This window comes from Epinephelus lanceolatus, chromosome 14 (assembly GCF_041903045.1).
Source record: "Epinephelus lanceolatus isolate andai-2023 chromosome 14, ASM4190304v1, whole genome shotgun sequence".
NCBI lineage: Eukaryota > Metazoa > Chordata > Actinopteri > Perciformes > Serranidae > Epinephelus > Epinephelus lanceolatus.
This window is the reverse complement of record NC_135747.1, coordinates 23,280,590-23,305,098: the sequence shown is the minus strand read 5'-3', so window position 1 is coordinate 23,305,098 and position 24,509 is coordinate 23,280,590. Positions and strand designations below refer to the sequence as shown.

The 24,509-nt window shown below is 39.9% G+C and overlaps 1 protein-coding gene across 3 annotated transcripts; it reads right to left on the bottom strand.

Annotated features, from left to right (window-relative positions):
• Window positions 1–2,178: 2,178 nt before the first annotated feature.
• Window positions 2,179–21,747, bottom strand: LOC117251457 (glutamate decarboxylase 1). 3 transcript variants are annotated; one of them, XM_078174500.1, is made up of 17 exons: window positions 21,204–21,747; window positions 20,180–20,268; window positions 18,250–18,312; window positions 17,039–17,194; window positions 16,094–16,336; window positions 15,830–15,920; window positions 11,945–12,057; window positions 10,005–10,120; window positions 9,830–9,909; window positions 9,685–9,739; window positions 9,149–9,265; window positions 8,979–9,043; window positions 6,622–6,700; window positions 6,348–6,497; window positions 6,130–6,237; window positions 5,679–5,768; window positions 2,179–3,922 (listed from the first exon to the last, which is right to left on the bottom strand). In XM_078174500.1, the coding sequence occupies exons 2-17, from the start codon at window positions 20,253–20,255 to the stop codon at window positions 3,749–3,751; spliced, it is 1,776 nt and encodes a 591-aa protein (XP_078030626.1). In that variant the 5' UTR covers window positions 20,256–20,268; window positions 21,204–21,747; the 3' UTR covers window positions 2,179–3,748. The 3 variants fall into 3 exon arrangements, with proteins under 3 accessions (XP_078030626.1, XP_033473642.1, XP_033473643.1); XM_033617751.2 differs by having other exon boundaries at window positions 20,180–20,374; window positions 21,204–21,745; XM_033617752.2 differs by lacking the exon at window positions 20,180–20,268 and having other exon boundaries at window positions 21,204–21,743.
• Window positions 21,748–24,509: the final 2,762 nt, after the last annotated feature.

Below are 24,509 nucleotides of genomic sequence, written 5' to 3'. Positions count from 1 at the left end.
GAGCCAGTGAAACAGTCAGTCCCTCTACGGCTGTGTCGAAATAAAAGGCAGCCAGGCACAGCCTTGAAATAGGAGCCTGAGAAGAAAAAATGTTAAGAGAGCACAGTCTAATGCATTTTATGATAAATATCTTAAAAGTGTGAGTAATGAGAGGAGTGAGGGAATTGGCAGGGGGGTGCTCATGAAATCTCAGCTGTGAGATGATCAGCCAATAAAAAGTCCCTCCAGGGTGATTAATCTGACCAGTGGCTGGTGACAGCCAGGTGGATTGAAAAGATGTACGAGAGAAAAGAAACAAAAAATGTAAAATATGCACATTTACCCAAACTTGTCTTCTACTGTAGTAGAGTAGAGAATATCAAGCCGAGATTGATTTATCACTCTACCACATTGTGCATTTTTCTCCATATATTCAACTTATTTTGCATATGTTTGTCTGGAGGTTGAATACCAGAACAAAGACAGTTAGCTTGCACTCAACATGTCTTTGACAATGACTGATGAACAGCCAGGACCAGAGACTGAGTGTCTTTTACCTCTAACAATGTGTTTGGAGTCCTGGAGACCTCGGGCCCTCAGCTCAAAAACATATATAGCAATGTTTTATCACCTTGGTGCTTCATAACTTATCCTAATGAGGATTGCTTATGATTGTAGTGTATTGTCATTTACTCTGAAGTTTTTGAACAGATGACCAGTAAGGGGCCCAGGGTCAGAAGCATATATGGTCAGGGTCAAGAAGATATTTATGGCCCAGGGTCAAGGTTTGGTGAAGTCCAACTAGGGTGACTCTCTGTTGTCTGTTTGACTTTGTCTCACATTTCACAGAAACAGCGAGTCTATATAATGGGGGTAATTTGGGGCTGTTTTTCAGAGCAGTTCACATTGGCTTCGAACCTCTCCAAGCATTCTAGATGCTTGATACATGCTGTACTTCTTGTAATAAACCTTTTCTTTATGCAAGCAAGATGGTGTCATCGGAGTCTCCTTCATCACCTTCACATCATTGCTATTTAAGAAACGACATGATAATGATTTTGAACTAACAAAAATTACACATTACTTGTGTTTGAAAGACAAAAAATGTTGAAGACCCTGATGAAGACTAATCAAAACGCATTGGTTTATTTATTTATTAATAAAGGATTTTTAACTACAGTCAGAGTGCCTTGAATGCATTTTGGACTGCCTGCCTGTACTATAGTATGGACTTTTATACTGAGTGAGCTGGCCAGGCTTTTTGCTCCATCCTTGAGGAGCACCTTTTTATTTCTACACCTCTAGCAGCGTAAGTAAGTCAAGGGACAATTTACCCCAAATAAAAATATATGAATAAATAAAAAAAAAAAATTTTCCTCTTGCCTGTAGTGCTCTTTATCAGTCTAGATACTGAGTTGCTGAGTGTTGGAGATATCAGCCGTAGACATGTCTGCCTTCTCTCCAATATAATGAAACTAGAAGGTGCTAAGCTTGTGGTGCTCAAAGCACCAAAAATACATTTGAAAAACTCAACAGTAATGTCTCTTTCCAGAAACCATGACCCGGTTACTCAAGATAAGCCACAGACCTTGTTGTGAGCAGTTTCATGTAGGAATTATTTTCTTTCTACCAAACTACACCAGCCAACCACATCTCTGTGCAGAAGGAGGTGTGCATCTACTCATGGACGAGAGGTTTGTTGCCATGATGTAAACATTTAGCTGAGCTGTAACGTTAGCTAGTGGTGCTAGGTGAGCTAGCAGTAGATGCACTAAAACAATCTAGATTGCTAAATAGCACTACAGGTAGGAGGGAAATATGTGTTTGATGAACTGTCCCTTTAACATAATGAGTCCTTTAGTGAATTTACAGTAGAAACATTGATAATTGATCACAAAATAGAAGCATCAAGCAATAGAGTGTGTCATAAACAATCAGGGCAGAAAAGCTTCACAAGTTCTTGCATGTTCTCGTGTATATGTTGAAAGACTGACATTAGTTCTACACTTCATATCTTCCCATTAATGTTAATGATGATGATGCATGCAAAGTTTGACTTCCTGATTGGTTATGAAAACACACTTGAATTACCCATGAATATAGAAACATCTGTAAGTCTTCTCCACTGTTGTTTGCCATTCATAGGCAGTGCATTGTCCTTTAAAAAACTACATAAATTTAAAAAATAGTCAGAGATGTTCTACAGCTCATGTCTTTATTAGTGCTGTGGATACAACAATAATACTCTGCAAATGATGGTGTTAAGTTAAAGTGCCCACATTGAATTTAACAAGGGATATTCCACCCCACTAATTCAGGAATGTACAATTGTTCAATAAATCTTATTACAGTAGCAAACACTGTGCATTTCATTGTTCAAGCAAAATTCTTCATGATAAATAATCCCAGTTTCTCACTTTGTTTTTCTCAACATAAAAGTGTGCCTATAGTGAGATACAGTGTTAAGACAAACAAAATTTTGCATATTATAGTTTTACTCCACTCAACACATTATAATACAGACAGTCACGTGTCTGCAGGATAAAAGCTGCCCCATGATCATGGTTTAGCATTGTGCTTTTTATCATGAACAAAGCACCGGCAGTCGCAGCCACACTGCCAGTCATGCCTCCCACATAGAGCCAACATTCAGTCAGTGAATCACAATGACATTGCACAGTTACACAACATAGATTGCACTAAAGTTAAGAGCGGTACGTTAAGTATTCTTATATAAACATCTGAATCCATCCATAAGGGAGAATAAGGGCATGTTCATAAATGTAACGTAACCCTTCTTTGGTTCACAAATACACTAAAAGAATTCAATGTTATCCAAAACATTGTGATATTGTACAGCAGAGTTTCCAAATAGGAAGGAGGATACATTACAAATGGAACAGAACAGCGTATTCACAATTAGAATCTCTGGATATAAATAAAGTGATTCATCTATTACATACTATACTGTGTGGTCCATTTACATATAGGATTTTTTTTTGTTCACTGTAAAACTAGGACACATTTTACACAAAGGCAATGTAACAATACTATACACAATCTACACAAAAATCTCTAAAAACACAGCGATCAAGTACAACGACTGTGTTATATATTTCCACCTATGTAATATCAAAGGGAAATAACAGCTAGGGTACAATGTGGCGGTGCATCTGGCTCGATAAATACACAGACGACATGGAGCACCAACAGTCAGTACATCGTATACATTAATTTTGTCTATGCTATAAGGTTCCCTACATTGTGCTCTGTTACTTGTGAAAAAATATTTTGATTTCAGTCTGTTTTTAATACTGACCTTCGTATTGTACAACAGTAAAATGTCGTTTTTTTTATAGCTGCTATAGAAAGAATCATTTGTGTGCTCAGATATTCTTGCTAATTCATATTTACATGAACGCTAAACTTTTAATCTCATTTAATCAACATTATTATGGGATAAATTCCACTAAACATATGGTTTAGCAAGAATACGAGTGTGCTTCTATGATTCTCCCACCGTTTTGACTTAAGTCCTTTTTTCTCTGATAACCTGGTGTGCAAATGTTTTGAATACATGTCATCGCTGCTAAAGACAGAGACAGAGAGGAGACACACAGGGCGTATTATTTCTTGTGCATTGCCAGAGAAGATCTGTAAGCAAAAAATTTCAACGTCTTTATGAGACAAAAGAGACAAGAAGCCAAGCTCGAGGCTCTCCAGAGTCGCAACTGTTTTTGGGGAAAAAAGGGGGGTTTAGGTGAGGCTCTTACAAGTCGCTCCCAAGTCGCTCGATCTCCTCGATCAGGAAGTCGATGTCTGACCTGGTGGCGGCTGGGTTGGAAATGACCATGCGGAAGAAGTTGACCTTGTCTCCCTGTGGCTGGTAACCCACCATCGTAGTGCCGGACTCCATCATCATTGCCTTGATCTTTGGGGCCACCTGTTGTGGGAAAACATACAGTTACCATCCAAATTCTGTAAAACACAAGCACGCACAATGTGCTCATGACTTTACTGTGGGAATCTCTGAATCTACAACCCTGATTCCCAAAAAGTTAGGATGCCATGTAAACCATAAATCAAAACAGAATGCAATGATTTGCAAATGTTTCTCAACTTATATTCAGGTAAATACTTTTTTTTCCCCATGACCTCTTATCCTGTTGGGGGTCACGGTGGGCTGGAGCCTATCCTAGCTGACATTGGGTGATAGGCAGGATACACCCTGGACAGGTCACCAGACTATCACAGGGCTGACACATAGAGACAGACAACAGTTCACTCACATTCACACCTACAGTAAAGGCAATTTGCCGTGCCGCCCAGAATACAGTACAAAGACAAGATATTTAATGTTTAAACTGATACATTTTATCATTTTTGTATAAATATACTGTCATTTTGAATTTGATGCCTGCAACAAGTTTGGTTGGGGCATGTTGACCACTGTGTTACATCACCATTTCATTTACACTCAGTAGGCATTTTGAAAGTTTTGAAAGCCTCAAGTCAATTCAGCCGTCGCCATCTTGGTTTTTGGAGCCATATTTACCATATTTACAATGAGAGGCTGGAGCTGTGGAGGAGTGAGGGGTGAATCTGAGGGAAAGCCCTAAGGACACCGCAATGGTAGCGACTTGTCCATCACTGGTCGCTATGCCCTAAAGCATACCCTGCTCTATTGTCTATTGGCATCAGCAGACAGCCTGTCACTCAAAGATGCTTTCCCTTAATTATTTGTAACTTTAAGCCTTACTAAAATGTAATGTGTGTCGTGAATGTTAAAATTAGCTATAGAGACCAAAACTGTTTTTTTCTATCAAGCTATAAATTTGGACATTTTAACATGGGTCTCTACGGGAATTACTCACTTCTGGAGCCGGCCTCATGTGGTCATTCCAAGAACTGCAGTATTTGGCATTTCTGTGTTGCTTCATTTAAAGACTGTCTGTGTGGAAGAATGGGCTAAAATCCCATGTGAACACTGTGAGAGATTAGTTTCTTCATACAGGAAGCATCTTCAAGTTGACCTTAGCATGTACTTTTTTTCCATGTCATTCCACTTTATTGCACTTTTTTTTAATAGACCGAAACACTGCAATTTCTTCATCTGTGTAGTTTTATTGAGTTAATACCAATGTTAGGTCTAAATTCCATGTGAATAATTGCACTGAAAATAAGGTGATGTTTTTTGGATCCATCAAATGTTTGCTTTATAGTATCCTGGTCTCAATGAGTATATAGACTTTACATGTTTTTTTGTGATTTGTCATTATTCTCTACATGCTTCACCATCTTTCTCACAGCCTATGTGTTAAGATAGGTGTGCATACATTTATGTTTATTATTTCTTGGTATCTTATCTCATGTCACTCTGTGTTTTTTATTAACTTGTCATTTTTAAAAAAAAATATTTTAGCCACTACAATAAAGGCTTTTTAATATTTCCTTCCTTGTTTTTCTACGTTTTCTGAGTGCCTAGATTGCCTTCCTGTTGATGAAAATGTGTTTAATGGAAAAAAAGACCCTGACATTGAATACTTGTTTCCCCCATTGTAAGAATTGTTTTCTGTATGTTTTACAAAGCATCCCAACTTTTTTGGAATCTGGGTTTGTAAGTATAGATTATATAAACCAGTCTAAGACGGCAGGTGAGCTAGAAATGTGGCTTTAAAAGCAGATTGATGAGTCATTACCTTGTGCAACCTCTCCCGCTTCTCGTCACCATCAGGCAAGCTGCGCAGGCTCGGTGGAATGTACCAGAAACACACATTAGTGTGCTGCGGCTGATAAGAGAAAATGGGAACAACAGTTGTAATGAGCGCAGATAAAAACAACCTTCTGTAATTTCAGCTTTTCTTGTCAACGTGTCAGCAATGCAAAATGATCCAATCAATCCTGAAACCAAGTTAAGATATGAAATATATTGTTGCAGTTGTTTATGCTATTACCTGGGCTTCTCTGCTTTACACAACACCTGCTTTTCTCTTGTGATAAACAGAATAGTACAGACAGTTTTCCTTTGTTGCTGCAGCTGATCATCTTGAGTATCCAATGAATTCTGATCTATCTTCATCTGATAACTCCGTGCAGTGAATACTTTGGTGTTCCTTAAAAAAAAAAAAAGAAGCTGTCTAATGTTCTCACCTCTCCGTCGAACACCATCTCGAAGCCTTCTCTGTTTTTTATTTTATTGTAGAGGTATGCTGACAGATCCAGGCACTTGTCGATATGCTGTTCAAATCCCACTGTTCCCTTTTGGGTAAATTGAAAAAGAAAGAATAAGGAGTCGTTACCATCACAATCTAAATATGGCAGCAGGCTTCATAGAAGCTTTAGAAGAAAACATCTGATTAAATGCACACCTTTGCCTTCCACATGAGCCAGAACTTGAAGATATCGACATGTCGCCCACACTGAATGGCCTTGTCGCCTGTGTCATATGTAACATCATACTGTTTATCAGGCTGGAAGAGGTAACCAGCACACATGGAGTTGCAGCCTTGTAATAATCCCTGCAACGGACACAGTGGTGATGAAAAAGATATTTAGGTTACCAAACACCAGTGGTAAACAGTTATCTTATCCTGCTAGTGCAGGAGGGGTATTGTGTGCAGCAGTGGAAAAACACAGTCTCACCCTCTCTCTGACCAGAACGGCAGAGCACTGCAGCGGCACTCCCATCATTTTATGGGGGTTCCAGGTGACTGAGTTGGCCCTGCACAGATATTGAAACAGAATACAGAGCTCTGTGAATGTGTGTGTGTCAAGTCTAGGAACAGGAGCTGTAATGTAAGAACACACTGATCCTTTCAATTTTATTGAAATAACTCTGCACATGAGTCTTTTCAAAGATAGTATGAGACATCTGTGGTTTTGTTCAAGCTGACTACAGATCTGAGATGGACACCAGATTCTTTGGCTCAGATCTTAAAGGGGCGCTCAAGCTATTTAGTATTGTACTTCCATGAGGGAGAGGAAATTGGGGTGCCCTTGTGGCTCAGGGGTTAGGGTGCTAACCACTCAAACTGCATAAAGGAAGTGGACGTAGCCATCGTGATGTCACCCACTGGTTTATAGACTACCTTTAAAACCCTTGAGTTTGGCATTTTGGCTGTCGACACCCCTTTTTTAAGGAGCCAGACGTGACCATCCTTCCATTCTGAATCACATTCTGAATCACATACTTTTTCACTTAACTGTCTGTACGTACAGCAGCTGCCCTTAAAAAGTATGTACTGTTGCATAGAGTATGTGCATGCTTTGAACTCTGACTCTCTTGCTCATATATCCATTGTAGTCCGCAATGTAAAATTTGAAGTTAAAAGAAAAGACATGCAACTTGGAGAGCAGCAGATCTTAACATCCTCATTTCTCATTACCTCAAAGATATGGCATGACACTAGCAGCAGAGCTCACTGAGGTCAACTTAGCAAGCTGCTGTTGTTATTTTACAATGTATTGTGACAACTTTTGCTTGTCTGTGGACAGGGAGTGACTTTGAACAGTGTCAATGTCTTACTGACATGTGACAAATGAGAACCAACCTCAAGAACTCTGTGGGGAAATACAGCTGGGGTCATGAAATGTAATAGCAAACTCACTAAATGACAATAACTAGCATAAATCACCATGCTCTGAACATACACGCTATAGACAGTAACAATAAAAGTTACATTTGCGTTATAGAACTTAACACTGCAAACTCAACTGCAAACTACAAACTACTCCATCCAGCAAGATGGGAAATGTGGGCGTCACTACAGTATGTAATTTTAACTTTAAAGTTATAACTGCATACATCGCACATTGTTTGTGATTGATTGATTATAGTCATTGCGGCTTCTGTCAGCTGTCAATGGGCTGCCATCTGTCTATGTGCCAAATATTTGGCTGAGCAGAGGATTGTTGGTCAGAATAGCCAGAAAAGCATGCTGGCTTGCAGACTGCGAAATGTGACTGGAAGCAATATTTTTAGCATATTGCATTTGACATACGATGTCTTGTGACACAATAAATCTTTTTCTAGCATACTAAATAGTATGATGGAGTGAGTACTGGAACCCATATTTGGACAAGAAGGTGGAGTTGTGGAGGAGTGAGAGGTAGATCAGACTGAGAACTAGAGGACAGCGCCTAGTAGCAACTTTGTCAATCATAAGGTGGCTGTGCCCAAAGCATACCCTGCTTTGTTTCCTTAAATGAGACCATAATTTACAAAATCAATATCATAATGTGTTGAAGAAGACTTGAAATTAGGGACTGAGATCATGAAGTCATTAGGAAAATCTTTACAGAGGTAATAAATCAAGCAAGAAATAGGGTCATTTTCTCATAAGCTTCTAATCAATCAAACTTCTTTTTACAACCAGTGGAGTCGCCCCCTGCTGGCCATTAGTAAACCTGGAGGCCAAATCCACCTCTCCAGTAAGGTCTATGTCCCATCCCATACTGTCTACTATCTAAAAAAAATGCTAGAATATAAAACAAAAAATAGGAAATTAAAAAAAGATTTAGCCCAAAATGTCCTAAATTTCTTTCTCAAAGTGTCACCAACACCAGATCCTACATTTCCCATAATGCAACTCATTATTGTCTGTGGTAAACCTTCTCCGTCATGTCTGCTCATGTCTTTCAAACTCAGCGCCCCCTGTTTAACACATTTTCTTCCCTAACTTTCCGGAGGTGTTTTCACATATCAAGCAGGGGGTCTATGCACTAATATGTGCCTCTTCTACATCTATTTATGATGGAAATGTCATGGTTCTTCATGCTTCAACAGTGCATAGTTCTTCTTCTTTCTGTTTAATGGTAGACTGCAACCACTTAGTTTATCATTGTTGTTGTCTAGGAGTCACGTTCCAGCAGTTTGTCCATAAAAGTCCTCGGCTACTTTCGTGTTTTCATTGCACGTGTTCTAAATAATGTGTCCCCTGCATCCCCCACAAAATCTGTACCTATGCTGTGATGAGTAAACATGTACTACACTCTTTTACCTTTCCACTCCATTGAGCTTGTGTCTGTGTTTTCTGGACATCAGCAAACCTCCACCCCATGCACCCTGCAAAGGTCACAACACAGTATATTATAGCAGTCTACTACAGTGGCTGATATATGCATCTGATGTTTTTGTTTAAGGTATTGAACATTATTGATATTCTCTTACGTCCACATGAAGCCACATGTTGTACTTTTCACAGATGTCTGCGATTTCATTGATGGGATCAAAGGCTCCATAGACGGTGGTGCCAGCAGTGGCATTCACAAACATCGGAACATACCCCTGCAAACCGAAAACATTGGAGGAAAAAAAAGACTGGTTACAATTCTGGGCTGAATTCAAGCTGTTATGCTCATTCTCTTCCTGTGATTGCCAACATCAAAGAGATGGACTAAAACACATTTCTCAAATAATGCACTCTGCCCGTCTGCACCTACTGCCTTCCCATTTCCTCTAGTCTGCACATTACTTTGCTTTTGAAGGATTACTTCCAGGAGAGGTACTTTAGACCAGGGCAGCATCACATGTGAGCAGACAGAAGCATTAACCTTACTGAAATAACCTCGCTGTTCTGGCACACATAAGTGTTTCCTTGCTACAAGTAAACTCCACGGCTCAGGGGAGTGTTTCTCATTGTACTGATAGAAGCAAATAAATAAGTTAGAGAGGCCGATGTCTGAGTCACTGCTGCTGGCATTCACCTTTTGCTTGGCCTCTATTACTTTGGCTTCCAAATCAGCGGGGATGACTCTCCCCCTGGAAAAGAAGAAGACATACGGTAGGAAGTCATCCAGATATTTGATCTTTTACCAGACTGTCTGCATGTGCGTTCAGTATAAAGCAAACCTCTTATCTGTGTTCAAAAGGATCAGGTTCTCCGTCCCGAAGCCCAGTGCTGCACTGGCTTTCTTGATGGAATAGTGGCTCTGCAAGAAACAGATGTTTGATCAGTCATGTTTCAGGCTGGATTTATGAGATATTAATTGTTAAACTTTCTGATGAATGTAATGCAGAGACTAACATGCTCTGAGGTGAAGAGGACCAGTCTGGGTGCAGCTGCCATGCCTTTGGTCTTGACTTCAGGGAAGAACTTGTATCTGGCAATCATCACACTGTACATGTTGGAGATTGCTCCTCCTGTAGAAACCAACATTGGTAGAAAGTAATACAGTTATAGTGTACACATCTGTGGTACCTGTACTGGAGTAATTAAATTTTAAAGGTATTTTACAGTACACATATTTGGAGGCAACATATTTACTTTTTACCAACTACAATTATTTGACAGCCTTAGTTACTAGTTACTTTGCAGAATCAGATTATCAAAATGAAACATAATCAGCAAATAAATTATTATGCATAATTAAGTTGGTTAAAATTAGCCTCACCTGTACAGCCTACAACATTAAAGTAATGTTATAATGTTGCAGGTTGCATCAATAATTAAGTCTGTTTAGTTAGAAGGTGTTAACTTGGATGTACTGTAAGTCCTCAAGGGGATACCACATGGCTCAGTTACAGGCCCTCTATTATTAACTATACATGTAAATTGCCTTAGGCAGAATCTATTAAACGCAGCCTTTTATTTCTATGCTGATGACACTGTCATTTACTGCTTTGCACCAACCCCTACTAAGGCTCTTGAGTATCTTTTTGCAATGGACAAAAGACTCTGTAACACCTGTTAACATCTGACTTTTTTATTTAATGAGAAAAGTTACATTGTGCATCCTTTCCTGGGACAGATGACTTTGCAGTGTTTACGTGTGTTTATCAGCTCCAGCTCCAATCATCTTCACTCAGCAATTAAAACCCTGTGTGGGCACATCAATCTTAGCCCCTTTGCCAGTGCAACGATAAAAGGCTGCCATAAAACCTTTGCACAGAATTTGAAAGAGAGACTGAATACATACAGATTTAAGACATATAGATATAAAAAATAAGTAACCACCGTAGCATTTTAGCTGGCCTGCACGCTGCTTTCTACTCTTTATTTAGATGTTGTTTGGCCTGTCCGTGTGTCAAACTTGCTGCACCAGAAAAATTAAACAAAAAGGCACACTCTTCTACTGGCAATGGGAAACTTTTATTTGGATTTTTCTTTTAAAGAAAGTCTTACTTTGCTTTTTTGTGAAAAGAGGTCATTTGTGGAATCTACTTCTTTCCTATTTTACCTGCTCTGAGATTCATTACAAACTTATTCACCATTGTGTTTTACACTCAAAGTAAGCTGACCTGCTCTGTGTACACGCTACCTCAGACCCTGTTACAAAGCTATTTTTGGTAAAATTTGACCCTGAACCTAATTATTGTTTCCTTTAAATTTGAATTATTGAAATTACAATCTTCATCCCAGGACTTCTTGTGTTTTGTTGTTCCTGAAGTCAGAACTTTCAAGCTTTTAAATTCTTTGCACCTACTGCACGAAGCAATCACAGACTGATGTTGAGCTTCATAGTAACCATAGTAACCCCAAATATGTTTAAACTATGGTGAAATCTGTTGAGTCTAGGCTGTCTGTTTGTAAATGGTTTATGTGATCATTTCAATCTTATCAAATCTATGTGCTTTTATGTTAATTGTTAAAACTCTGTGTTGCTGCTATTCTAGGCCAGGCCTATTGTAAAAGATATCTTTGATCTCAAAAGGACAAACCTGGTTAAATAACGGCTAAATAAAAATAATTATGATTCAAAATTATTATATATATTATTCTGAAATGTGCCACTCTTTTGACGCCAACACTTGCAAAATACTCTTTTACCTGTAAAAGAGTATTTCTACACTTTTAAGTAGTCTCAAAACAGCATTTTTTTCACCACTGGAAACCAGACGATATCTTTTAGGAGTGAAGACTACATCGAACATCATGTGGTATCAGATAAAGTATGACATTATTACAAGAGTCTGACATGTTTGCATGAGGGCTCAGAGTTACTGAGCTATTAGTTTGTCTCTCACCTGGAGAAAATATGCCATCACCCTCTCCATCAGGCCAGCCGACTATCTCTCTCATCTTTTTCAGTGTCAGCTGCTCCATGAGCACAAAGACAGGGGCAATCTCATAGGTAAACCTGGAACAAACCAAAAAAACCCATTTGAATGTGTGATGAAAGTGTCATTGAACATAATCTCAGTGTTACATTTGTGAGATTTGTGTTTTGTTGTGTGTTAATTGAGCAACAGTATATTCAAGTAAAACGCCATTTCACCTACAGGCTGCAGGAGAGACTGATGGGATCGATATGAAATACACTGATATTTAACAACATGCATTTGTATAGTCTAATTGTACAGCATGGTTACTGAGCATGCTGCTCTCTCAACAGAAATGGAACAGATACAGTGCTGTGTACACAGTCACACTTCAGTGACAACACCATCTTGTTGTTTTAGAAATGGCCTCTTGCTGCAGTGAAATGTCACACAGTCTTGCGCTCACTGATGCAGCATGAGGAGCCTGGTTTTGCAGAAAATTAGCAACAAATGTGACGTTGGTCCGGTGAGGATAGTCAAGATATGAACACCTTTAATGGGACAGCATGGTTAAAAACACTTGGAAATTAATATGAATGGTCTGCTGTTGCAATCACAAAACAAAGATGTTTCAGGTGCCTTTAATTCTCTCATTGCAGGAACGTTTCCCATGTTTTATCCTCTCAAGTATATAATTTTTTCCCCGTCTTATCAAAGTACATTAAAAACCCCTCGGCTTCAGAGAAGAGCACAGTCGATTTGGAATTACAGTGCAGGCAGGCTCATCCATCTTCTCCTGACCAATATTCTTCTAATTACATAAGTATCTATCTGTTCATGCAAAGAAAGTAAATGAATCAGAGGAACATTGCAGAATGTCGCATTGTGCCCCACAGCATCTTTAACACACACACACACACACACACACACACACAGCAATATGGAGAGAGGGGAAAAAAATAAACAAGTCAGATGCCACTCCGCAGATGTCGCACATTAATTTCACCGCATTCATTCATGCAGACGACGCTCACTCATTCTGATTATGTAAGACCTGGATGTGATTGTCAGTCTATTAGTGTCAGTCAATATCTGCCAGGGGTAATTAGGGTTGATGGGGTAATTAATAAAGGTAAATTACAAGTATGTAAGCAACCTCCACCCTCTGGTTCGAGTCATCCTCGGTGATGTCGCCAATAACACACAAGCTGACTACAGCGCTTCTTTGAGGTAGGCTGTGGGAGACAGACTTGTTGCTGAACCAGCGAGGACAAACAAGGCTATTAAAACATGCCTGATGACTGTTTATATAAGATTTTTAACCAAGTTTTGAAATAAAGGTTTAAGATCCACCTCTGTTACACTCTCAAGATCCTAATTTGATCTTCAGAGGCATCACCACAAATCATAAATTATGGTACCACTTTCTAACTAGGCTCGTTTTATAAAAGACAGCTTTATACATAAATGATACACCTTTAATAAGAAAGAAATATGTCTGGTGTTTGATGTTTTTATTTGGAAAATTGCAGTTATAAATGCTAGTAATCCGGCTGTTAATAAATGTCTTTTTCAGATGGTAAGTGGCCATACAGTCTGATTGGTGAAATGGACTTTTCACAGCCTGGTAATTGATATTTTGTTCTCACTGATGGCTTATAACTGATCTATAAAGCATTAGTAAATGATTTGTTAACCAAGAAAACCCTTTATATGTAAAGTATTTTAAGAGAGTGCTACTAAAATAGTTTGACAACGTTTTCTATCAATTTACAGCTAGATTTTTTAATTTATTTTAGTGTTATTTTAGTCTGAATAGTCATCTACACCAAGTGATTTAATTATGATACTGCTATTGTTTTTACAAAAAGTTGTAGAGCTGTAATAATAACAAAAAAATCTCTGAGGCTGCAGGTTACCCCAGCTTACAACAGTAATAGGAATGGGAAATAGGGGGGCGTCGGTAGCGTAGTGGATAGTGCCGGCGCCCCATGCATAGAGGCGATGCCTCGCTGCAGCGGTTGCGAGTTCGACTCCAGCTTGCAGCCCTTTGCTGCATGTCATCTCCCCACTCTCTCTCTCTCCCCCATTTCTCACATTGTCCTGTCCATTAAAGGCAAAACGGCCAAAAAATAATCTTTAAAAAAAAAAAAAAGGAATGGGAAATAGGGACCCTGAATTCAAATCTCAGTCCTTAAAGAAGCTCTTTATGATATTCAGATCGTATCTATGATTCAGAGGTTGTCTGCACACAGTTCTCAACATGGAGGTGGCTGAGCAGGTGGCTAGCAGTCCCCTAGGAAATGCTCTAGGCTTTGAAGCCAACTTTTGTAGTGGCCAAACATTAGAATTACGTCCATCACCTGATGCCACTGAGCCCAAAAATACTTTTTTTCCATTGTTTTTCCATTGACTTACATGGCAAAAAAGACATTTATAGATCGCTGGATACATTTTTGGAGCGTCACAGCCCCCATAAAATGACTTGTTTCACTATCAGAATTTGATCCATTCAGTCCGATAACATTTGGAAAGTCTAGAAGAGAGTACAATTGACTCATTTTATCCCCATTTAAGTTAGCAGAGTGCTAAACTGTATGTAGCTGGCTCAGTCCACGGAAGTCTCTAGTGTCGGTGTGCCTGTTCTATTGGCCACACAGTGCCAAAGCAGTGCCGATCTGGACAATTCTATACACCACAGTTTGCACATAGTAACTTATTTTGGCTTCATGCGCTACTGAGCAACTTTCATAGAAATGAGCGGGGCCCTGCCTCCAATGTTGTATCCAGTTCTCTGTATAGATCCATGGCAGCTAGCAGCTAACAGCGCTAACAACAAGAACAGTGCTAACAACAGAGGGTGTGCGTTAAGCCTCCACAAAGACCCCGTCCAGATGTCAGCGGGTACTGCTGTATGAGCGCAATGCAAGCGATTAGCTACCCAGGGGATACACAAACCGGGACTCACATTTGCTAACAAGCACACGCAGTCAGACCATCTACTTCAACAAAGAACAGAGAAGCTCTGACTGCAGCCCACACAGAGAGGTAGCATGACTTTATTTTCTGCTCAGGACACCATTGCTTTACTATATGTTTATATAGCAAGCAGTGGTTTGCTGCTGTATTAATGCTCTGAATATCATACGCAGCTCCTCTAAGTTGATCATCATACACTAAGATACCAGTTTATAAAGCACACTAATACCTTAAATAAATTATAGTACAAGACAGAGAATAATGAATAATGAATCAACACCCCGCTGACACAGTCATGAAAAACTAAACATAAGTTTCTTATAGTTGAGGCCAAACTCATGGCTTAGTCCCTCTGATGGCTGTCCATATTGTGTACAGATGGTCTGAGGCCAAGATGCTCTTTTCCCCTCCTGGCATTGTTATGTCACAGGAACTAGCACTAAATGAAACAAAGACACCATGTAAACTGTGAATGCGAATCAATATGCAATTTAGTTTGCCTGCAGGGCTAAATTATGTGACCACAGCCTGAGCACAGGCCAACATTGACAATATTGTGGGGGAGTAGCAGTACAAATGTCTTCTTTTGTGCTTTTTATTTTCCTGCTTGATTGACAATCTATTAGAGCATGCAGGGTGCTCTTCAGCCAGCGACAGTAATTACTGTATGTCACTAAAAGTATTCCTCTAACAGAAAGCCTCTCTTCTGCACGGGCCATTTAGAAAACAATGAGTACAAAAAAGCTTTAAAAAGAAAAGTAAAATAAAATGAACCTAATGACTTTCAGACTCAGTTTTATTCTTAATGCTTATATCTCAAATATTATCTGCATGACTGTGTTTAAAGAGTGCAAATATTACTTAACAACTGATAAATGACACTGTACTCACATGTTAGTGTTGGCTGTGGAGGTGAGCCACTCTCCTGCCAACCCGACGATGTCTAATCCAGTGGAGAGCTGGTTAAAGAACCTGGGGTGACCTGTGATTGAAAGAGAGACAACAAAGCAACATAATCCCCAGAAAACAATTCATCATTCGAGACTGTAAGGGAGAAAATGGCTTATCTGTAATCATTACGCTGGCATGTAAGTTAATGAGAGTTATTGATTGCAGCAGGCCACGCTGAATGCCTTCGGGCCTCTTTGTTCTCACCTGTCCTCACTCCATACTTCAGGGTGTCCCTGCAGTCCACCAGGATCTGCTCCAGAGACTCGGGCTGGTCAGAGAGCTCCAGGTTGAAGCCCTCCATGCCCTCCAGCAGCTGGTGCGGGTGGTGGAAGTCCAGGACCTTGGTGGATCTATCAAAGGTCTTCCGGACGTAGTTAGTGAGGATTTCCACAACCTCGAGCAAGAACTGCATGGTCGGCTCCTCTCCATTTTTGGCAGGCAACAGATCTACAAAATAAAATATTAAACTGACAATTGTTGGTGTCTCTTCTGGTTAATCTTAATCTAAAGATCGCTCTCATACTGAGACTTCTCCATTTACTTTTGAGTTTACTGCATAGGTGTAGATTTCAAGGGGTTGAGGGGGAAATAATATCAATATTTAGAACATATGTACCCCCCAAAATACAGAAATAAAAGTAGCAGAGGGCTTTTATTTTGGCAAAATTAAAGTAGACATTAGCACAATAAAATTATGCAAACAAATGCACAAATAGGTGCATAAAAATAAAAATAAAAAATGCAGGAAATTAAGTATTTGACACTTAAATTCCTGGCCGAGGACCCTCGTACCCTCTGATTCATATTTTGCTTCAAGTGTTGAAACAAAACCTTCACACTTGGTTTCCTGTAACCTCTGGTTTTATCAGCAAGTTAGAAAATGACTTTTAACATATTTATTTTGTGCAGATCCTCCAACAGTTGGTTTAAAAATACAGCACTTGATTCCACCAACACATGCAATATATGGGTAGTTCCATTATGACTGTCTAGATAATCATTTATCTAGATTATCTATATGATTTACTTGTATTTATTTCCAAGCATTTTCAGTATATTTGGTTATTAAAATCCAGATAAAAAATCCATGCAACGTCTCTCAAAGTATATTTTACATTAAGTGCATGATGATAAATTTCATTAACCTACCTCTGGCGAACAGGTTGGAGAAGTCGGTCTCGGTGCGTCTGAAATGCGCATCTCCACCGGTGTTATCGCAGGACAGCAGGTTCTTGGCTGCGCGCTCCTTGAAGGAACTCACAATCCTGCTCCTCTCCTCCAGACTGTTGTTCTTCTGCAAAAACCCTAAACGATTACAAGAAGCAGAGGAGCCCGCGGGGTGGTTACACTCCCCATACATGTTGAGAGCTGCAGCTGTTTGGGCCCACTAATAAATCTCCTCTTCCATTTCTGACTTTTTATCTCATCTGTCTATCTCCGGGGATCTCCACTCTTCTTTCCCTGTCTCTCTTTCTTTTAACGTGGAAAAAGTCCCATCCTGCCCAGGGTGTCCTATTTATGGGCGCGAGGCTCTGTGGGAGGTTGGAGCCCGGTGACATCAGCATCAAACTCCAGCCAAGCAAAAACAAATGGCTGTTATGTAGCGGCTGTAAATTGTTGTTGAAGCTCCTGCGACATGTGAGGAGCAGATAGAACAATAGACAACAACAATACAGGCCAAAGGCACATTTGATTTGATTTTTTTAAGAAAGCCTGCTGGTTCACAGGTAAAATTTGACAAAATCTCATGTAAAAATTGCGCAAAACGCCACTTTTGCGACATCAAACCTGTTTCCCTGCAATATTAATCCAACCAGACTACACCTTTGTTGTATTTTTGTGTCCCCTTTGTATTTGTAGCTTTATAGGTTCTGGGTAATTAAATGGCCTTAATGAAACCAGCAGAACGTGTCGGTCAAAAATGCCAGAAAATAGTGCGCACTGGTGCATGACATTCACCATTATGGTAGATGTCACTCCGCCCTTGTTTAGTGTAGTGTGAGAGTGAAAAGGGAAAATCTCTCCTGCATAATTCCCCCTTTTCAATTTCATTATCTTCAACTCAGAGATAAATGTGTGATATTTGGCTCCTCGAATTTAAAAAAAAATAATTTTGTTAAAATTACCCAGATCACGTAAAGTGGTTATTTGATAAGATAAAAAAATGTTGGTCAATCTAATCATTGTTTGGATGATATTTCAAAATCCTGCTGGTTCAGTAATCCAATGAGCCGCGAGTAAAATGATGCAGGCCACAAATAGCCTACAGTCATGCTTATGGACACATTAAAAAAAATATTTTTATCTCTCCCTGACAATTCAATTTTTTTCATAATTCTATTAAAAATAGAGCAACTTACCACATATCTTCATTCCCAATTTTCTAGTACATCCATGAGCAACTCCACACCAAGCATCATAGCCTAAAAATGATTTTTAAAAAAAAAACAATTAGAGGGCCTCCACACTAGCCTGCAAAAAAAGTGCAATTTTTTTCTTGGACAATTTGGTGCTGAAAATAAATGGAGGAACGTATGAGGTCGAGAGCTGGAACAAAAATAGCAAGCATGGATGTCTTGGGATTATTTAAACATTAAACCGGCGCTCCCCGGGCCCCTGGATCTGGATTAGCCTATTTCCACTATATGTCACTGTTCATGACCTCAGCAAGGACTTCAAATTAATTAGCTCTTTGGATCCACGCCAGGCTAAAGATCTAATTGAGTGAATGGATGCTGGTTAGAATGCGAGCATCAGTAGACATGAGCCGGCTGGCCAGTGACAGATAGAGAATTACAGCGTTATCAAGGGCTTCCAGCCAGAGAGGGGATGGGGCACCTTGGATGGGGAGCATAGACGAAATCCTCAAAAGCAGCAATTTAGGAGGAGGAGGAGGAGGAGGGGTGGGAGGGGAGGTGGAGAAGGGTTGGAGGGGTGGGGGGGGCAGTCCCATTCCCACATCCCAATTTAACCCCTTGCTTTGGATCATTAGATAAATCATTGCCCTGCTCAGCTCATTGGACGCACTTTAACACGGTCCCCACAATGATTTTCTCCAAGCCAGAGGAAATGAGATGGGCAACAAAGGAGACAAGTGACACACAAAAAGAAGGAAGAAAAGGAACAAGAGCAGATGTGCTGACAAACAGCATTCAGAGCAGCCTATATCACATTTGCAGACACAGGTGTAGATTTCATGGAGGGATGCAGAGGACACCAAAACATGTGCCAAAAAAGCATGAAAGTAGAAGGGGACTTTTTTTTGACAAATTAAAGACATTTGCACCATTAATTAGTGCAGAAAATCCCCAAAAAATGTGCATAAAAATCTCAGGAAATTCATGTGTCCCCTATTTCATATGTGTCCCCCTCAATGTTGAATCAATCTACACCCTTGTTTGCAGAGGTGCAGCTTGAAGGCTTTAGCTACAGGCAATTTCTGCATGGGCCTAACATGATGCAATCTCTGCTTTTCATCAGACACTCATCACTTGACAATGCAAAGCTAAGCAGATATTAAAATCAAACACTGGTGAAAATAAAAAGCTCATATTTGCATTGCACAGAGAATAGTGCATGGTGTTTTTAAAAGGTAAATATCTGTATATTTCTTACGTTAGGGGCACATATACACCTGTACGTGATTTCAGACCTCTATTCACAGGGAGGATGAGGCTTATTTTTTCTACCAGCTGACAATGAAAGGACTGTCGTGGCTGTATGGTTTCTACAGTGCCCTTTCTTGAAGGCTACAATGCTTAAGTGTGCCATTAGGGGCAATTTAATATGGCTGAATTAACAGCCACTTCAGGGGCAATTTTCATTTTTCCATGCAGGCACTTTATTCAGCCAGGGCACATTTAGCCAAAACAATGAAGAAAAAAAACACGAATGCATTAACACACACCATCCCTAATAATAATAATAATAATAATAATAATAATTCTTTTATTTATTTTTTTGCTGATAAATATTCATTTCCAGCCTCTGTGATAGGATGTTCCGGTGGTGCAGCCTCGGGCTTGTTTTCCAGGCTAATTGCCTCCAGTGTAATGTTAGTGGAGGACATCAGGTTTTGACAGCAGCATTCGTCTGTCACGCAGATGCCGGGAGGTCGGTATGGTGAATGAAATGCAGCGGTGATTTGTGGCGAAGGAAGCCTTCTCAAATGGCAGCGGATTCTTTTTCTCCCCTCCCCTCGCTCTCTCCCCCTCGATGGAAATGATTAATGGCATTGCCCACAAAGTAAATAGCACACGTGAAATAGCATTTTATCTGTGATGGACCTACTTGAGCCCGGTGGTCGTAAATTTGTCGAGTTGGGATCCGGTTCGCCGCCAGAGGAGGAGGGTGCAGACGCCGCCATCACTCCCGAGACCCTGTGCCAAAGTCCTCACCTCAAAAAGCCTGGTCACTTTTTTTTTCCTTTCCTTAAATGCCCCCAAAATCTCTCTTTATATCATCCAAGATGAAAAGTAAGGCTCACTGGCAGGGAAAGAGAAAAACCTCATACAATATACAGCATTTTAAATATGCGCATCTTGTTTTTTTTATTACTAATATTTATTTCTCATATTGAAGGAGATGCTCAAATTGGCGACAAGGGCGCAGTCTGTCTTACAAGTTCAGACTCCAATATTTGGCACAAGACTCAGACAGAAAAAAAGGTAAATCTAAGATGACAAGTTCAGATATAAGCTGCTCCCTGCCAAAAGAAAAATCCTCACTTGAACCAGCTGATAGCCAGTGACAGGGGCAGGTTATTTCAGCATCATATCTTGATCCTGCTCAGGATGGATGATGGTTAACAGCCGCCAGACAGCTCCATGTTTGTCATCCTCATAGCACTAATTGTCCTACAGCTATGAGCTTTAAAATACACACATATTGATATGTGGAGGTGAGGCTGTGTGCAAAAAAATGCAATTTTTATTTCACTTAAATCCACAATATTCATGGCCTGTAGCAGCAGCCTGGCTTTGGGTGCACAAACTTGCATGACACGCATCAGCTCAAGGTGATTATTTGCATTGTTGATGATGCAGATTAAAGTCACCCACACAGAAAAATCCACATGCATCCCTCTTCTGCAAACCACCAACCTTTTACTAAAGGCTACAGGATATTTTTTCTGCGTATAATCTAATAAACGCGTGCATTTTACACACAAACAGGCCGATTCTGTCACTTAAAGCTTAATTTTTGCAGGGAGTAAACCTTATAAAACACCTGTTAGAGCATCTCCAATGACAATTAGGAAATAGTTCGTTTAGTTTTCACGTGTTAGACGCCATAAATGAATAAAACTACTCACCGTGGTGATGTGGGTCCAGGTGAACAGGTGCAGTCCAAAAAAAAAAAGTGAATTTACCACCAAATTAAGTCCTGAAGGAGAGACTGCTGCGCTCTTTGGTACACTCCAAGAAAAGAGAAGAAAGCCAGAGGCGAGCTTCAGTTCAGTGCTAAATCCCAAGGTGACCTTGCTTTTGTTGGGGTTTAATTTGCTGACATTTAAAGCAAGCCTTGTCTGTTTATTGTCAGTGCGCACGACTGAGTCACTGCAAGTATACTACCTCCACCGGTGCTGCATATCTGTGGAGCGGACCCGTCTGCAGGCAAGTCTGCAGGTTGGACACTGAATGGCGCCGCTTTCGGCCCCTGAAGAGTGACTTTTTTTCTTTTTTTTTGGAAGTGTTGATTGTCTTCGGATCTATACAGCTCTGGTTTGAATCCTGGTCACGGACGCGGACTTGAAGTTTGATGATATGAGCAACACATTACGTGAGGAGGGATCAGGATCGAGGAGGGGAGGGGGGAGAGGGTCGCTGGTTTTGTTCTTTGTGGCAAAAAACAAGAGGGCAGACGTAAAGACACAATCACGAGCCTAAATACTCCTTTAATTGCCTCAATTTATTTATTTAATTCTCCCCTCTGCGATCATGTGAATGAGTTTGATCCCGACATTATCAACTGAGTCCATTAAAGAAAAACATCTGCACATAATCTTAACGCTGTTTGTTATTAAATCCACAATAAGCACCTGTCACATGTTATTTTAGTACTTTCTGTGTGCAGACAGGACGGCGTTTGAATGGTGAAGATGTAACCTACGACATCATGACACACTGAAAGGACGACAACCCCCAAATCCACAAGGTGGCAGTGAGAAACCAAGAATGACTCCTGCAGGAGCACAGACACAAATGGGCCACTCCAGAAATACTTGATGAAGCTAATTATAAACCGACCCATTAATCTGGAACACGTCACCATCATACATGAACGCAGGGACAGGAGTGGACACACACACACGTGACGAGCCAATCACAAGCAATCACCCAGAAGTCTCCTGCAGGGTGGTTATCTCTGCATCGTGAATCTGATGAAAGGTCATTTTGTCATGTTGGGACACTGCTGATTTAAAACACATATAAAACTGTATATTTCATATAAGGCCAGTTTTAAGTGTTTTCAGCACCGGACAGCTCCTCAGTCTGCTCATGCTTTATAGGCTGCTGTCCAGACCTGACTCCTCCAAAGGTCCTCTGGGGCCAAATTTAGCTTTGGGCCCCCTTAACTTGAGTTTGAGTTTATTAGCATTCATGCTCACAGTTAAACAACTGAACAGATGTAGAATACATTAAACAGCAGAACTTCATCTGTACATGGCTATGCATTTTTTTTTTTTACATATTCAATCAATCAGTCAATTTATTTATTAAATGAAATCATAAATATGATTTCAGTAAAATTAATAGTTGCCAGGTCCTTCATTATTTAGTGGTGGTGGTAGTAATAAATAAATGTCATATATGATATATATGATATCATATATAACATTTATGATTATATATTCAGGATTCAGGATATCTTTATTATCCCCAAAGAGCAATATGTTGAGCAGTCGGCATGCATATAAGCAAATAAAAAAATATACAATAAATACAAAAAACAAAACAAAACAAAGCAAAAAAAAAAAAAAAAAAATCACACCAAGATAGTTAAACTAAACTAAAATAAACTAAAATAAAATTAAATTAAATTAAATTAAATTAAATTAAATTAAATTAAATTAAATTATTAATAAATTTAATGGTATATTTGTCCTGCAAGCTGGCATTTAACTGCAGCCACATGGAAGCAACCTGAACTCATTAAATAAGGGGTGACTGGGATCAGCCAGGACCTACTGGGCCTTCTTCAACGATCTTATCAGGTACACATCATGTCTATGTACAGTCAAAAGCATTCACCTTCAACAGACCTAAATAAGATAGTCAAATTTGGTGAAGTGAAATGAAAAAAACAAAAACAAAAATCATTTATTCATTCATTATCAGCTTATCCTGTTAGGGGTCGCAGGGGGGCTGGAGCCTATCCCAGTTGACACTGGGCAAGAGGTGGAGTCACCAGACTATCACAGGGCTGACTGAAAGAAAGAAAAAAAAGCTAAAAACAAACCAAAATTATGTTTTAAAAAATTCCAAAAAATAAAAAACTGAAAGGTGGTGCGTGCATATATATTCATCCCCTGTCCTATGACACCCCTAAATAAGACCTGGTGCTACTATTTACACTTAGAAGTCATATAATTAGTTATAATAAGTCAATCTGTGTGAAATCTAAGTGTCCCATGTTCTCAGTGTACATACACCTGTTGTTAAAGGCCCCAGAGCAGGGATACTCAACTTGCTTTGTCCAGGGGCCATTTTTGCAAAATGACAGAAAGCCAGGGCCCAGTCACAGTAGCTCAGCACTGGTCAGGTGTACACAGGGGCACTTCTAGGATTTGGAGACATTTGGCCCAGCCCTCTGCTTTTTTTGATAAACAAACTCTATTTTGGTGCCTTTTATGCACTCTGGCATCTTATTTATGGTAAATGCCAGTGTGAAACAATTTATTTTTATTCTGAATTAGAAAATGGTTAGGGGGCCACCCAGCAACCTGTCATGAGCCAGTGGTACTCAACTCTAAGTTGCATGTGAGAATTGTGGACGAGTTGAAGCATTACTACAATGGCTTCTGCTTACTCAGCATCAACATAAAGTGGCACTCTACACTGAGTACCACTGTTCCAGAGTATGCAACACCACTAAGCAAGAGGCACCATGAAGAGCAAGGAGCTCTCCATCCAGGTCAGGTACAAAGTTCTGGAGAAGTCGATCAGAGTTAGGTTCTAAAAAACTTTGAACATCCCAGTGAGCACCATTAAATCCATTACAACAAAATGAAAAAAATGTGGCACCACAACAAACCTGCTAAGAGACAGCCGCCCACCAAACCTCACCGACCAGGCAAGGAGGACATTAATCAGAGAGACAACAAGACCAAAGATAACTCTGAAGGAGCTGGGAAGCTTTACAGCTGAGATTGGAGTATCTATCTGAACGACTTTAAGGCATACACCCCACAGAGCTGGGCAGTATGGAAGAGTGGTTAAAAGTTCGATTTTAGTCTTATATGGCCAAGTCTCTCATGAGGCTTTTGGCAATCTTCAAACATGCTTCTGTTTATTTCATTGAGCAATGGCTTTTTTCTAGCCACTCTTCCATAAGGCTGAGCTCTGTGGGGTGTATGGCTTAAACTGGTCCTATAGATAGATACCAGTCTCTGCTGTGG